Below are 16,987 nucleotides of genomic sequence, written 5' to 3'. Positions count from 1 at the left end.
ATTTGATTAGCATCTTAGAAATAGTGCAGAATCTAAATATTCCTTCTTACTTTAATGTCTATTTAATCTTACTATTTTCAATTTTATGTCTATGCTGTTTTGCATTTTGGAGAATGCAGCAACATTTTATGTCCATTTTTAATTGTCAAAACCAACGCTGCTCTCGAAGTGCACTAAGCACATTTCTCTGCATATCATGCATCATGCACACTCAGAATAAAATATTCCACTGCAATTAACCGTACAAGGCGAAAGCATAGATGATGGGGACATAAACAGTCACTTTGGGAAATGTCACTCTCCAGCTTAAAATAAATCAGTGTGTACAGGACAGTGAGCAACAGGTGGGTCCTGCCACACAAAGGCCACTTGAATGCAAAGCTGTGCCTGTCATGCTGCTATGAGTGAGGGAGGGCTGGCGTGTGTTTCTGAGGGCTGTCCAACTCACACAGAGAAACACATAACTGACTTCAAATATATATATATATATATATATATATATATATATATATATATATATATATATATATATATATATATATATATATATATATATATATATATATATATGTATATGTTTTGGCAGTTATAGTAGATTTACAACATGAATCCCAAATTAACTGTGTGAAATTTGAAAATACTGTTAAATAAACCTTAGTGAAGTGGAGGTGTAGAAACATTTTTTTAAATTGTAAACTGAGTGCATTTTCACAATTAAAACTGCATTGAATTAAACATGAAAGTTTGAAATGGAAAAACTGTTCTTGTAAAAAAAAAGAAAAAAAAAACACTACTCCAATATTTATTTATTTACACAGTGTACATTTATGTATGTATGTATGTATGTATGTATTTATTTATTTATTTATTATATCACAGTGTACAATTCCCTTCATGCCGTGAATAATCATTTTCATGATAAATCATGAGCTCTGAATTTTGGCAGCGCTGGAAATATACAAACTTGTGATTCTAAACAGCACCCTGTAAATGCGTACGACATGTTCCCTTCTATAAAAATGGAATTGTTGGTATTTTCTCGTCACTTTCTGCATCCCGTCCCCCTCATCTCAGTGTAAGTGTATCCAGCAGCTGGCCCTGTCTGTCTCGAGCCGAGCACACAGCTCGCAGGGCCTGTCTGCAGCACACACACACACACACACACACACACACACACACACACTCTACTGTCTGCTGCCACTGCATCTCACAGCTCCGACATGAGACTGACCGATGGATTTTAAAGCTGATTCGAAGCAGAACGTTCTAAGGTGAAGATGAAGGTCCTCAAAAACATTCCACTGATAGTTCTTCTGGTGTATTTCAGCCTGAGTGAAGGGCTCCAGAGAGGTGAGTCACGGCTTCTGGTTGGGAATAACTCTCTTGTGTTGTGCAAGCATGAGCCACATGGAGAAGTATACTGAGAACATATGATCATCTATCTATCTATCTATCTATCTATCTATCTATCTATCTATCTATCTATCTATCTATCTATCTATCTATCTATCTATCTATCTATCTATCTATCTATCTATCTATCTATCTATCTATCTATCTGAGGGGTGAACTGTTTAACTTTAGGCTATATTATAAAATGCATAGTTCTTCATATTTTATATATATATATATATATATATATATATATATATATATATATATATATATATTGCTTAAATAAATAAGTTGGCCTGTCATATATGTTACATTTATCTGTTGCAAATTAGTTTGATTCATTTATTTGTTCATTTATTTTAGTTAGTTTTTAAAACAACTGGGAAACGAGTTTTGATGCACAAAATAGGTATGTGTTAATCAGTTTTGCATTGGCACACATACCCTACTTAGCTATGAAATAATACTAAAACAAAATTAAATGAATCAACATTTCCACTTGTATTGAAAAACATACAGTTCTTGGTCACAGTACACGGGGAAAGTTGTCACAATTGAACCTGCTGTTAAATAGCTTATTATTAGGATTTAATTTAATTCAGCAATATGTGAAATGAACAAAAACATCAAGAAAATAATATGAAGATAAGATATCTGATTCCTCCATGTTTCAAGATGTCAAAATTGTCAAAAGTTTGTTATGAAAGGAGCTGTTTCTGACAGCATTGATACAACATGTGCTGCTGTATTAATAATAATAGTATCAATGGTCACACACATAACAATAACTTCATGTCATCATAGACTAAAGGATGGAATTTTCCAGCATGTTCCTTCCACAATATGAAATACCATACCACGTTTAAAAGCTAACCTATAATTTTTAAATCAAGTTTGTTTCTCTCTCTCTCATTTTTCTTCACACCCACAGTGAATAAACATTTATTATAGTCAGTTTTCTTGACTATTTGAGAAAAGCAATTACATACAGATCACATTTGTAGAATAATTTACAAAGCTTTACAACATCAGTCTCAGAATAACTGACAGATGGGTTTTGATTTGTGTATTTATGATTTAAACTGTGAGGTCACGTCAAGCTTGAAATATAATTTGTGACATATGACTTCTGGAGAACTGAAAGGCATAGCTATGACCTCAGAGCTTTGAACCTCAATATCTTCCAACTGGAAATGTTTATAATGATTTTAGGAACCTGCGTAAGCAGAGTTCCAGATGGAGAAGATACACTGTACGCCAACCGTTTCTCCTGAGACACTCATGCGGTTACTAATCGACATCTTAATATAACATATGAGGTCATTAGTATGGTATGTTGCCGTTGGACAGAATCCTACAATCAATTGTTCTACATAAAGCAAACACAAGAACAGCTTGACATGATTTATAGAATTGCAAAAGGGAAAGATGGAGAATGTGGATTTAGAATGTTCGAGTATGGCATGATACACAAGGTAATGTCTTAAAGTCAGGGAAAAATGTCAGTGCTTCGGTGTCTGTGCTCTGAAAACAGAACTGAATTGAGTTATCACTTGCATCGTCAGATTTATCCATATGTCTGCTCTTCTCTTACTCCCACATAATGACAGTATTTTACATTTTATGCAACGTGCAGCAAGTCTATTTAGCTTATGTCCCGCTGGCTCAAATGTTTCTGTATGCATCTAACCTCCTAACTATGCAGCAGATTCCTTCTGAAAGAATCACTACCCAAATTGTCCACCCCTAGTATTTTCCTCTTGTGTTTGTCCGTTGACGAAAATCACAATTAATTTCACCATAGTTTTTGTCATCTAAAAAGAGTTTTAGCTTGTTATCTTCTCGTTGTCGTTGGTGAAAAAAATGTTGTTGACGTAATTAAGACTGCAACGCACTAACCACGAGGCTATCGGCAAGTGAGTCTTTCTGACCAATTCAGTTGAAGAGTCATTCAGAAGAGTCAGCCTAACGTGGACATTGCAATAGAAATATGTTGTATCTACTGTTAAAGGAACTGAAACAAACGTCATGAAAATTTGTTTTAGTTATTTTGACCAAAAACAATAACTGGTTTCAGGTTTGTTATGAATACAACTGATAATTATAATTGTGCATAATTTGATACATAGTCTAATTAGTATCTATCGATAGTTCACCCAAAAATGAAAATTACCTCATGATTTATTCACCCTCAAGCCACCCTAGGTGTATATAATTTTCTATTTATTTTAAGTTATTTTAAGAAATGTCTTGGCTCTCCCAAGCTTTATAATAACAGTGAATAGTGGTTAAGATTTTGAAGTCCAAAAAGTGCATCCATCCATGATGAAAACTGCTCCACATGGGCCTGGATGTGGAATGCTGCTCTCTCTTGAACAAGTGTACGACAGTTAGCAGAAGCTATAGATTACAATTTATAAAGTTTTAAATATGGGTATTTTTCTTACTCAAACACACTGATTCACGTCAGAAGGTTATTAAACCCCCAGAGCCGTGTGGAGCACTTTTTATGCTGGATGGTTACACTTTATTTTGCTTAAAAATCTCAACCACCATTTACTGCCATTATTAAGCTTGGAAGTATATATATTAATATAACTCTTATTGTATTCATCTGAAAGATGAAAGTCATTGAGGGTGAGTAAATCATGGGGTAAGTTTAATTTTTGGGTGAACTATCTCTTTAAGAATTGAAAAGGAAGTACTTTTAATATATTTTACTGTTTATGTCAAAGGTTGCATCAGATCAAACTCTATGATGTTTTTGCACAAATTCATCTGTATCTTGGTAGAAGTAAGGCAGATGCCAACATTGACATGCCTTCATCCTGAAAACCTATAAATTATGAAAGGTCAAAGGAAATATGACCCAGACTGCATTAATGTAGGTTACATTTGAGAGTGTCGCCATTCCATGTCCAGTGCAAAATTTGGATCCTGGAACCCAACCAGATGAAACCCACTCTCAGTGGATGATGCCAAAATGGTATGCGATCAGATGGTGAGGTATAAATTTGATATTGACGTACACACTACCTCAATCAAATTAATGGCATCAGTAGCTGTTCTAAACATCATCTGGCTGTCAGTGAACTGTGAATTGAAAATAAATGCTCCTTCTCAACCTTTGCATACAGAATGTCCTTCTTGGTATCACATCAAATGTCATTCAGACAGGAAAGTACCAGTAAAAACAGAACAGTAGTGAAGCAGTGAAGCCAAAAAGACCAAATGCAGCAAAAAAAGCGAAGACCAACAAATCAGGGAACATTCTCAGAATTTTGACTAATTTTGTGACAAGTTTCTCTAAACGAACATTTGTTAAGCTTAACAGAATATTCATTGAAAGTTATCTGGTTGCCAATTTATTGATTTATTTATTGTACGTAACTAATATGGTAAAATGGAGCTTAATGTTTTCTCTAATATTCACAATGTTCAGAGTCCATTCAGAAATAATGTTTTCATGGAAATGCTAGCAACAAAATTAAAATAAATAAATAAAAATCTTAGAACACACATAGGTGGCTTTTCCTTAAAAAAAAAGTGTTCCATATTTTACATACAATGGCCTCCAAACATATTTAGCCATTTGAGTTTGAATGTCATAGCATTAGAAATCAAAGGAAATGGCATATGCAAACAAATGAATGCTGCACCTTTTCCAAATAGATGGATGAAATAATAGTTAATTTATTATAAATTAAGTAATTTGTTTACATCTAATTGGAGAGTGAGTCTGTTCTAAAACTCTAAGAAGCCTCTTAACATGAGCTGTTGCTAACAGGTCAGGATGATGATGTCCTTGGAAGCGCGGAACAGGTGATATATCCGCTGATTCACACTCTGGAAATTGGCAGGTTGTGTTCCCGCGGAGTGCTAATGCATCCCCGTGAGAAAACACAGCCGACAGCAAAACGAGGTTTGCACAGTCATGCTGTAAATTAATGAGGCTCCAGCTTCACCGCTGTCACTCACCTGCATACAACACAGAGAAAACAGCTTAAAAAGACAAGAACTATGCATTCCCTTCTGAAACAAAGCTTGAACCAACCTGAAGTACTCAGCTGGTCACCCAGAATAGTTTTGGTGGGGTTTTGTGCAGTTGTCAGCAGGCTAAACCAGCTTAATTCTGCTTTTACTGGTTAGCAAGGCCCTGTTAGCCCCTGCCAGAAGATGACGTAGCTACACCATTCTGTTCATCGTTCTCTATTGATGAAAATTGAAAATGACAATTCTAAATGCATTATATTAACAGCATATACGCAGAGCAGAACTGTTTCGAGGTACATTCAGTTGAATGAATAAACATGACATTTTAGCTAAAGCTATTAAACATTGTTTTCTTTAACTGAAAAATAATATAAATATTATATGAAAAACTTAAAAACATATAAGTCTTGCATTGGAAGCTGTCTAGTCTGGAAGTACACAAATTGATAGATTTTACAAAAGCACATAGAATTACTAAACCTTAAAATGAAAGTAAACTTAGTTATAATGATAATGAAAATAAAACAAATAAGAAAGCAAATTTAAAATATTAATAGTTTAAGAACACTGGAGGGCAACAACAAAGTCACTCAGTCTATAATCTTGCTAATAATATAACAAAACTGAAAATAGCATAAGCGTCATACGTGACCTACAGTAATTACATTAGTGAGCGCTGTATAGTGCATCCATTTTTGGTCAAGTTTAGTTTGTGAGAGGAGCTTTTAGATCTAAAAGGGGAAATTTTGGATAACTGATATGAAAAGTCTTTTGGAGAATTCGGGCGGGCTATTTATCTTGTCAGATTAATTTTTGAAGAAACCGATGTTTAAAGAAATATCTAAAACAATACAAGTGTGATTGCAAAAGAAATGAAAAGACGAGAACTTCCTGGAGTTGGTGCGTCTTGACATAACAGTGCCAGACTAAACAATAAAACTCCAGTTAAAATATTTATTATGAGGCAGAAAGAAAGGGGTTAGTGCAACAAACTGACCTTGAATCTTATAGTGGATGTTTAATACTGTTTTAATGACTCTTAACACAAACATTATTTAACTTAAGAGCAAACATTTCAGAACTAAAACTGCAATATCCAGACTTATACACATCAATTTCACTTAAAAATGTCTTTAACTGAGTTATACTTGATTAATAGTAAATTGTTGATCTTGCTTGATTAAAATTAGACTAAATGTTACTCATGAAATAGGCTACACATGCACAAACATTGGTTCTCTTCCAAATCCTAAGGCATCTTGTTGCATAAATAGACAGCATGCATTGAAACAGAGCCTTATAAGTGACTACAGCACCCTAGATAGGCTGCAACTCCATGCGGCATACAAATAGTGCTACTCAAGAGACTAGACACAACTGATTTCAGCAGTCTGGTGTTAGCATGTTGCTAAGCTAACAACACAGTACTCATATACATGCTGATTTAATAATATCTTACTTTTTGTCAGTATTAATTATAATCACATTGATATTCTACATTGATTCCAAAAGTCCTCTTGTTTACTCAGATTCAGGACTATAGCAGTAAAACAATGCATGAAGAGATTGACTTTTCTATCAGCTTTAGATGTTGATCAAAATAAGGGGTCTTAGAATTTAGTATAACTATCCTGCTTATGATTCTATGGTGGTACCATGGCACAGTGATGCTATCAGACACCAGTACCATGGTATTTTTATAGATACTGTAGCTTACCCTGAATGATTATTATTATTATTATTTTTTTAACCATGGCATTTACAAGGTAGACAATGCTTTAAAGAATAGTTCAAAGAATACCATAGCATCACCATGGCAAAAATCCAAAAAGACATGGTATTACACTTCAAAAACAATTTCTTACTTAGTATTTGTCTTATTTTCCGGTACAAATATCATAACATTCTTAAATCGGATTACATTTATTGAAAAGTAAAATAATAAGGATATTATGTCTTGTTTTATGATAAATATATCAAAATTAACTGAAATTTATAATTCTAAAAACATGGTATTAACACATGCCTTAAAAATGGTTTTATCATGGTACACGCCCAAAAACAAGGTATTACCATGGTACACATCCAAAAAACTTGACATTTTGTAAACATGGAATTAGTAGGATAAAATGTATTTATTTATTTATTTATTTATTTATTTATTTATTTATTTATTTATTTATTTATTCATTTATTATTATGATGGTACACAAAAAAATGATTTTGTCCAAAAAATAAGATATTACTATGGTACAGATCTCCCAAAAAATATGATTTTACCATGATAAACATGCAAAAAAAAAACACAAAATAAAACAACATGATTTCTCGTCCCTCTATCTGTCACTAACTGTACATCTCGTCCCTCTAGCTGTCTCTGACTGTCCCACTCGTCCCTCTATCTGTCTCTGAATGTACCTCTCGTCCCTCTGTCTGTCTCTGAATGTACCTCTCGTCCCTCTATCTGTCTCTGAATGTACCTCTCGTTCCTGTATCTGTCTCTGACTGTACCTCTCGTCCCTCTATCTGTCTCTGACTGTACCTCTCGTCCCTCTATCTGTCTCTGAATGTACCTCTCATCCCTGTATCTGTCTCTGACTGTACCTCTCGTCCCTGTATCTGTCTCTGACTGTACCTCTCCGTCCCTCTATCTGTCACTGACTGTACCTCTCGTCCCTCTATCTGTCTCTGACTGTACCTCTCCGTCCCTCTATCTGTCACTGACCGTACCTCTCGTCCCTCTATCTGTCTCTGAATGTACCTCTCGTCCCTGTATCTGTCTCTGACTGTACCTCTTGTCCCTCTATCTGTCTCTGATTGTACCTCTCGTCCCTCTATCTGTCTCTGAATGTACCTCTCGTCCCTGTATCTGTTTCTGACTGTACCTCTCGTCCCTCTATCTGTCTCTGACTGTACCTCTCGTCCCTCTATCTGTTTCTGACTGTACCTCTCGTCCCTCTATCTGTCTCTGACTGTACCTCTCGTCCCTCTTCTGTCTCTGACTGTACCTCTCGTCCCTGTATCTGTCTCTGACTGTCCCTCTTGTCCCTCTATCTTTTCAAGTTTATTTGTATAGCGCTGTTTACAATACAAATCATTACAAAGCAACTTTGAAATTACGTTTACGTTGAAATTACGGAAATTACGTTTCTACAATATTTAGTAGTAGCTTATAAGTGGTGACTGTCAGTTTGTGCGCGTATGACAGGATTTTTCAGAAAAATAATAATAATACAAGACGTAGTCAGCCAGACGATGAACACTATTAACAGCAATTATTATATGATGAAGTCACACTTGTAGCAATATTTGTTAGTTCTGTTTGTTGATTCAGGGTTAGCATCATCTGGGGTCCTCTGAGGGTCAGCATCATCTCTTCTCAGGTGTTCTGGATCCAGACTGGAGCTTTTGTAAATCCTAGTTACCACAGGATGTAAATCCCGTGGCAAAACATAGAAACAAACAGAGACATCATTAGCATAGCTGCTGATCCAACAAAGTAAAATTAATTAGTTTAACCCAAGCTAAAGAATAATTCAATTCAATTCAAGTTTATTTGTATAGCGCTTTTTACAATACAAATCGTTACAAAGCAACTTTACAGAAAATTATGTTTATACAATATTTAGTAGTAGCTAGTAGTTTGTGCACGTTTGACAGGATTTTAGAAAAATAAAAATAATAATAATAATACAAGACGTAGTCAGCTAGATGATGAACTATCAATATTATTAATTAATAGTAATTATATGATGCAGTCACACATGTAGCAATAATTGTTAGTTCTGTTTGTTGATTCAAGGTTAGGATCATCTGAATAAGAATGCACATTTGATCAGATACAACTATACTCACAATTTAAGATACATTATTCAAATGCGTGGCGAAAGAGATGCGTTTTTAATCTAGATTTAAACAGAGAGAGTGTGTCTGAAACCCGAACATTATCAGGAAGGCTATTCCAGAGTTTGGGAGCCAAATGTGAAAAAGCTCTACCTACTTTAGTGGACTTTGCTATCCTAGGAACTACCAAAAGTCCAGCATTTTGTGAAATTGTGACCTTAGGGAGCTGTCTCTGACTGTACCTCTCATCCCTCTATCTGTCTCTGACTGTATCTGTCCTCCCCCTATCTGTTTCTGAAAGTATTATTGTGTTTTGTAATATATATAATGTATTGTCCTCTTCGTTCTTTTCAATATTTCTAGTCACACTTTGAATCCTGAAATGGAACTTCATCTGGAGCATAATGGTTCTTTGGTTGATTTTTATCTGTTTTTGATGGAAAGTTTGTATGACTTGTTTGACCATATTGGTCTATTCATTAAGTGATGAAAGCTAACTGAAAGCATCTTTGTGGTTTTTAAAGGATTAGTTCACCCAAAAATGAAAATTCTGTCAATAATTACTATGTCGAGAATAAAGTAAAAATCTGTAAATTCAATTACAGTAAGACTACTGTAAAATTTACAGTAACTGGCTGGCAACCCTGCTGCCAGTATTTTACTGTAAAATTTACAGTAATTTTTAACAGTGTGTGATTTATCATTCATCATTTATTGCACAATTATGTGCAAAGTGTTATTTAATGCCACATGTTTCTTCTTGCTTTACACCTATTTCTCGAATGGACCATTGACACTCTATCTACAATCTCACTTAGGAGTGTCAATGGCCAATGGTGTTATTATCCTTGGAGATTCAAAGTTTACTTCAGGATGTCAATGGCTAAGCTTGATGCTTTGCTTGCGATACTAGAGCCACATATTAAAAAAGAAGACCACTAGATACTGTGAACTCAGTGTCTAAGGAACTTTACAGTAGATAAACTTGACCATTCTACCATTCTTTGGCATTCACTTGTATGGTGGCTCTGAATTGTCCAAAAGCTTCTCAAAATGCTTGCAAAGGATGCGAAAAAAGCAGAAAATCTAACCCAATAGAAAATAATGTTTATGACGGACAAAAGTTTTGGAGGCAGTGTGTAAACATGATTGACACAACGTGAAGTCATATTTATTTTTCAACGTGCAAACATTTTGAATGAAAATTTCGGAATCAGTGTGCAATGGCATCCAGTGTGCAATAGCATTTCACATGATAAACATGTCATGGTAAGAGTCCCAAAATTGGAATTAACATAAAAAAAAAGAAACCTAAAGTCCAGTCTGGTCTCAGTCACGAGAGGGATGTGTTTCATATCAGCTGGATTTGTCACACAGATTCACACAGTTATTTACAATAGAAACATGTTCACCCCGTGACCCTCAGCTGTCTGCGGTGTGCCGAGCAGTGCTCAGAATGTGAAATATTTTGTTGTGAAAAGGTAGTTTCACAGCCGTTACAGTGTCTGATTTATATTCAGGGTCAAATGCTAAAAAGCATTTCTTGTCAGCCTGTCTTATTTCATGACTTGATTACTGAAGGAGGAATAAAAAAAATTCCTCTTTCTCTACAGTAACTTCGAAAATGAAAATATTTCTTTCCTTCTCTATTGCAGCACCCAAAATCACAACATTGCTTGAGACAGTGGACGTCTCTCTGGATCATAACGCAACTTTCATCTGTGAGGTTGATTCATACCCTCAAGCTGATATAACATGGACGCGGAATAACTACCCAATACGGTTTGAACATTCTTCATTTATTAACTTGATTCTTATTCTATGATATGCATAAAAATAAAAACAAAAACAAAACCAGTTTCTCCTGTATAGTCAGCAATTAGATCTCAGCAAAGTCTCAAACTGTGTTCAGGTTACCAGTGGTTTGTAAAGAATCTGCTTCTTGAATGCAGGTATTACGATTCCAGATACATTATACAAGAAAATGGCCAAATGCTGATCATTCCCAATGTAAAGGATTCAGACAATGGAGAATACTGTTGCGTTGCAAGCAATGGGATTGGAGAACCGGCCAAGAGCTGTGGAGCTTTACAGCTGAAGATGAGTATGTTCACATATGAGCCATCAGGATATTATATCAGAACTACCATGAGCATACTATTGTTCATGCTTGTTGCCAAATGATTGCTTTTGAATCTTAATAAAGGCTTAAAGATGTTCAGGTTCACAGTTTGCATTCACATGTCATTTCTGTGTTATATTCAATGATTCATTTATTAATGATCCACATGGAAAGGTGTAAGAAGTGTTTGAATTTGAATGTTATAATAGAAAATCCATTTGAGTGAATTAAAGATCACTCTAATAAAGTTTTTTTTTCAGAGCCTCAAATCAAAAGACATCCTACTAACATGACATTGATTGTAGAGTCCAAAGCAGTGTTGCCATGTTTAACAATAGGATATCCAAAACCCGGCATATCCTGGATTAAAGAAGATGATTTGATAAAGGTAACTGGATTGTCTTGTCTCAGTATTTAACATAAGTAAATTAATGTAAGTTCTTCCCACTATTTGTTGGTAAGACTGTAAGAAGGTTCAAAATGGATCATTCATTGTGTGTCTTGAAGGTTAATAGTCGTATATCAGTTTTGGAATCTGGTTCCCTAAAAATTAACAACATCAAGAAAGAGGATGCTGGACAGTATCGCTGTGTGGCCAGGAACAGTTTTGGAATCGTGTACTCCAAACCAGTCACTATTGAAGTGCAAGGTATGGCTTAAAATAATTTTCATACTCATTCAAATATTGTAATTTTATTGATTTTTTAAGATTTTCCATTTTCTTATTCATCATTGACTTCCCTGTAGCTCCTGCCAAGATACTGAAAGTTCCCAAGGAGAAGAAAGTTCAGATTGGATCAGAGGTTACGCTGGAGTGTAACGCCACTGGCAACCCTATCCCATCCATAACTTGGCTTGAGAACGGCAATACGGTAAATCCTTTACTGTACAAATTTTCCCTCTTTCCCATCTTCCTCTTTGCCTCTCTCTTGCTTGCTCTGGCTCTATGGAGCAAATGAATTGTACTTTCATCTCATCTTACTGGACCAGAGCGCAGAGCTCAGTGTGTTCTTGTTAATGTCAGGTGGCATAGCTCAAATGCACTGCCAGATGCTTCGGTCTGTGCTGCTATTAACAGGATTCAAACTATAATCATTCCCCAGGCCACGGATCGGACAGCAGCAAAGAAGTTTAAGCCGTATTGAGATCAAGAAAGGAATTCAAAACACCTCAGGGCTCTTATCATTATTTGGGATCATTTTGCGTTGTGGATTTTGGTAGACAGATACAAAGAGAACTGAAAACTGATCAGTCTCACTGGAAGATATTGTCTGAAAACAAGCATGTAAGTCTTTAAACCCAAGAGAATCCAAGATTTAGATTTCTCAGGCTTCTGAACAAGCTGTACTCTCTCTGTTTTCATTTGGACACCAGCAGTCTTATTTTAATACAATATTTTTTGAGATATGTGTAGATAAATATTGGTTTGGCTCAGTGGCTGTGACTTTTTTGGCATGATGTGTTATAACAGTAAATAGTGGAGCAGAGAATGATCTCTCTGCTTGAGAACATTTATGTCCTAAATACAGGAGGATTTAACCCTTGGATGACCAAACTGCTATATTTTGGGTGATCTTTTTGTTGTAGAATGTTCTAGGTTGCACTGGTATTTACTATACACTAAGTTTGTACATATGTGCTTTTGTTTATGCACAAACATTTTATTTTGATGCATTTATTTTATAAATATTGTGTTGACATACATTCTAATTAAACCAGATTTTATTTTATTACATTTTTCTTTTCTTTTTTCTTGTTTAAAATATCATATAGATGTCTTCAGATCAAACAGACTAAATTTCATTCAACTATTTACATTTAACACAGTCATGTTTTATTTATTTATTATCACCATTAATTGCATGCAAAATAAAAGTTTTTGTTTACATAATATATGTGTGTGTACTGTGTATATTTTTTGTGTATATATAAATACACTCACATAGTATACATTTAAAAAATAATGACGTGTACATATTTATATTCATATAATTTATATTATATATATAAATACATTTAAAATATAAACATAACGTATCTATTTTAAATATATACATGCATGTGTGTGCATTTATATATACATTATAAATATACACGGTGCACACATACGCACGCACGCACGCACGCACACACACACACACACACACACACACACACACACACACACACACACTTATTTTGGATGCGATTAATTATCTACAGCAATCTATTTATTTATAGATTCATTCACATTTGATTTGGTAAATCAAGTTAAAATAAAAATAAATTTCAGTTTACGTTTAATGCATTTAAACACAATATTTTACATCAAAGGGTTTTTGCAATCATCAAAGAATATAAATTCAGTTTAATGTATTTAAACTTTTGATGACAATGTGCTATTATAATAATTTGTCCATTTACCTTTTTTTTGGTATTTTTTGGGACATATATGATAACAATCTGATTAATTACTCTAATTAATAATCTATCTATACTTTTAAATTTTAAGTCAGTTGATATTAATGTGATTACAAGTAACATATTGATTTAATGGTTTTAGTTAGCTAAGTACAGTATAATACTCCTACAATAAAAAAAAAATCCAAGGCATTTCAAAACAGTATTAGTGGCATTATTATGTTGTGGCAACAATGTTTAACAAGCACCCAACCCAAGAATTTTTTTTTTACATCAAAAGTGATTTAATTGTACTGAAACCTTCATCAACACAGTGTGCTAATTAAATGATTTGTCTATTTATTCCTTATTTGGTATTTGTAGGACATGTCTTTGAAATCCTCTCATTACTTGTCTTTTAGACATTAGAATGTCTTTGGGTTGCGAGAGCAAATCATAAAACACTCCACCATCGTTGTCCTTTGCCTTTGGAGCACTTTTCACTAATAATCGTATGTAGTATAGTAATAGTTTAAAAAAGGCATTTATATTATGATGAATAGTTAGAGATGTCAGAGCAGACAGATAACGTCAGAGAGATGAACTTTGACCTCTGACCTCCAAAGCATCCCTGAAACCCGTGAGATGTTATTAGACACTTGATTAAAATGAGTCGTCTGAGTGTGTTTCTGGCAGGACTCACGGCTCATTAGTTTTCTTTGGCCTGATGAAGTGCCTTCTAAAATCAGCTGCATGAGCACTTTGTCAAATATAGAGCCGTGATCGACATTCCTACAGGCTCTCATGATCGTCTCATAAACTCAGCAAATCACATTAGCAAAATAGCAGGAGTCTTAGCACATCCAAACGATAAATAGAGGGATTTGTTATAATTGTTGGAATAATCATGTGACCCATCACTTCTGTTTCTTTTCTATTCTATTCTGCACATATACTGTACAGATCGCTAGTGATTATTTTGAACTCTAAATACAATGAGCCTCCAGTTGCAGGGTGTATACTTTCTGTGCTATTAAAGATAATATCATAGTTCTTTTATTTATTACATTTAGTTGATTAGATGAGCCATATATATGTACATCTGCGATCACACATGAGCTGAATTTTGATTAATGCAGCAGTAATAACTAAAAGCTGTTATATTGCATGGCTACTTGCCAGACGATTGTTTTGATTTGTTGTTGTAATCATTTCTACCTTTGAGGTCTGCAAAATTATCATTATTGTGAATTTTCAGCATAATTATTCCAGTCTTTAGTTTCACAGTCATAGTGATTTGGCATATTTTATTATTATTATTAATGCTGTTGTGCTTCATATTTTTGTGTAATCTTGAAAAAGATATTTTTCCAAAAATAAATAAATAAAAATGTATGTATGCAAATTATATAATATCCAAGTTAACCAATTTTAGTAATTGTGCAGTTAATTCTCATATTGTATTTTCAGAAAGTTGTGGAATATTTGTCCTCTTCCCATATTTGTCACTACTGAAACACAGTGATAATAATTACATTAGAAAGGTTATATTGGTTAAAGGTTATATAACATGTTATATAATGTTGGTATATAAGGTTATATAACATGTGTTCCCTGGGAATCGAACCCACAACCTTTTGCCTGCTAACACAATGCTCTACCACTGAACCACATACTCAAATCAAGTGGAAAACTACTAAGAAAGACTACTAAGCAGAAAAACAAATTACCTTTTTGAGAAAAAAAAAATCTATAACTGTACTAAAATGTAGTTTATTCCCAACAGATATGAGGATTATGTATTTATATATTATGTATTATCCCTAGAAAACAATGATGACATGTTTCGGTAGTGACAATTTTAGATACTTTTAGACATAGCTCAAGTATGCTAATCAGCACATGGTTTGCTAGCACAGTTCTGAACATTGTACGCATAAAAAATAAATGTTATGAAATAACTCCCAAAAAAGTGTGCTTAGTTGCAAGAAAAGGTGTTCGGTAGTGATGTTCCTTAAATTTACACATATATTTGTCAGACAAATTTTGAACAAATTTACCTCAAAATGATTGGACCTATCTACTCACACCATGCAGCTATGAGAGAGGGGGACACAGGAATATTCCCTGATCATACATTCATGGATTTAATTAAAATAAGTCTCGACCAATAGACTAAAACTTTCACTGTTTCGGTAGTGACATGAAAATGTGGGCAATATCTTTTTACATCAAGTTTCATAATTTACATATAAATATATATAATTCATTTTATTTCATTTATTTTTTTGTGGGACAGCAGTATACATACTGTATAGTCTTCTGTGCCTTTTATATTGCATATAATGACATTTTCTCAAATGTAGAGGCATCACAGTGTTTAAAACATGTGAAGGTGTACGTGCTATGATTTATTTGTTGTGTGTAGATTTCTGGTGCGTCAGTGGAGGAGACGTTGGTGGATGAAGTCATCGTGTCTGTTCTGCGCGTGGTGGTTCATAAACCAGCTCTCTACACCTGTCAGGCTACTAACCAGCACAGCGGAGGAGCCAACACCGTTAAAGCCACGGCTAAAATAACTGTCTCAGGTGAGCTAAGGCACCAACGCTATCTCACGACCAATTCATATGTATTTTACAAGGTGGCTAATTCGTACAAATTCGTAGGACCTCATTCGTACGATTTTGTACAATTTGTCTAGACCCCAGTGACGTGTAGGTTTAGGGGCAGGGTTAGATGTAGGTCATTCGTACAAATTTATACAAATTGCACAACTCATAAAATATGTACAGTTTAGCACAATTAATGTGAGTGAGTTCGTAGGAATTCGTACGAATCAGCCACCTCGTAAAATATGTGCGAATTGTCATGAGATGGGGCTGAAAGAACTGATTCCAACCCGATCCACTAGACTGTCTGCAGCTTTGTCCCTAAAAATCCACAAATTTCTCGCAAAATGTCATAGATATTGAAATGTATTGATACCCAACTGTAAAAATAACTACAATTATATACCATTTCATGACAGTAACAATCAATAAAGTTACTATGCTATTTAGCAGGAGGTACGGTAAGCATGGTAAATGTTTATATGGGTTAAAAAACCTGAGTATAGGAGTGATATGAAACAGTATTTTATGTATGTGATGCACCAAAGAGTACCATGTTAATTTGAAAAAAAACATTTATCATAATACTGAGGTATTTAAAGTGCACTGGTGTACACTACCATTCAAAGGTTTGTGGTCAGTAAGA

The 16,987-nt window shown here is 34.4% G+C and overlaps 1 protein-coding gene across 1 annotated transcript; it reads left to right on the top strand.

The window, feature by feature from the left end:
• Positions 1-1,137: 1,137 nt before the first annotated feature.
• On the top strand, positions 1,138-16,505 carry LOC132127340 (muscle, skeletal receptor tyrosine-protein kinase-like). The gene is made up of 7 exons (XM_059539155.1): positions 1,138-1,350; positions 10,887-11,013; positions 11,184-11,335; positions 11,614-11,741; positions 11,861-12,002; positions 12,101-12,225; positions 16,161-16,505. The coding sequence occupies exons 1-7, from the start codon at positions 1,278-1,280 to the stop codon at positions 16,431-16,433; spliced, it is 1,020 nt and encodes a 339-aa protein (XP_059395138.1). The 5' UTR covers positions 1,138-1,277; the 3' UTR covers positions 16,434-16,505.
• Positions 16,506-16,987: the final 482 nt, after the last annotated feature.

The sequence above is a fragment of the Carassius carassius genome, chromosome 45, assembly GCF_963082965.1.
Source record: "Carassius carassius chromosome 45, fCarCar2.1, whole genome shotgun sequence".
Taxonomy (NCBI): domain Eukaryota; kingdom Metazoa; phylum Chordata; class Actinopteri; order Cypriniformes; family Cyprinidae; genus Carassius; species Carassius carassius.
The sequence above is the reverse complement of the archived record's forward strand: the minus strand, read 5'-3'. Positions and strand labels throughout refer to the sequence as shown.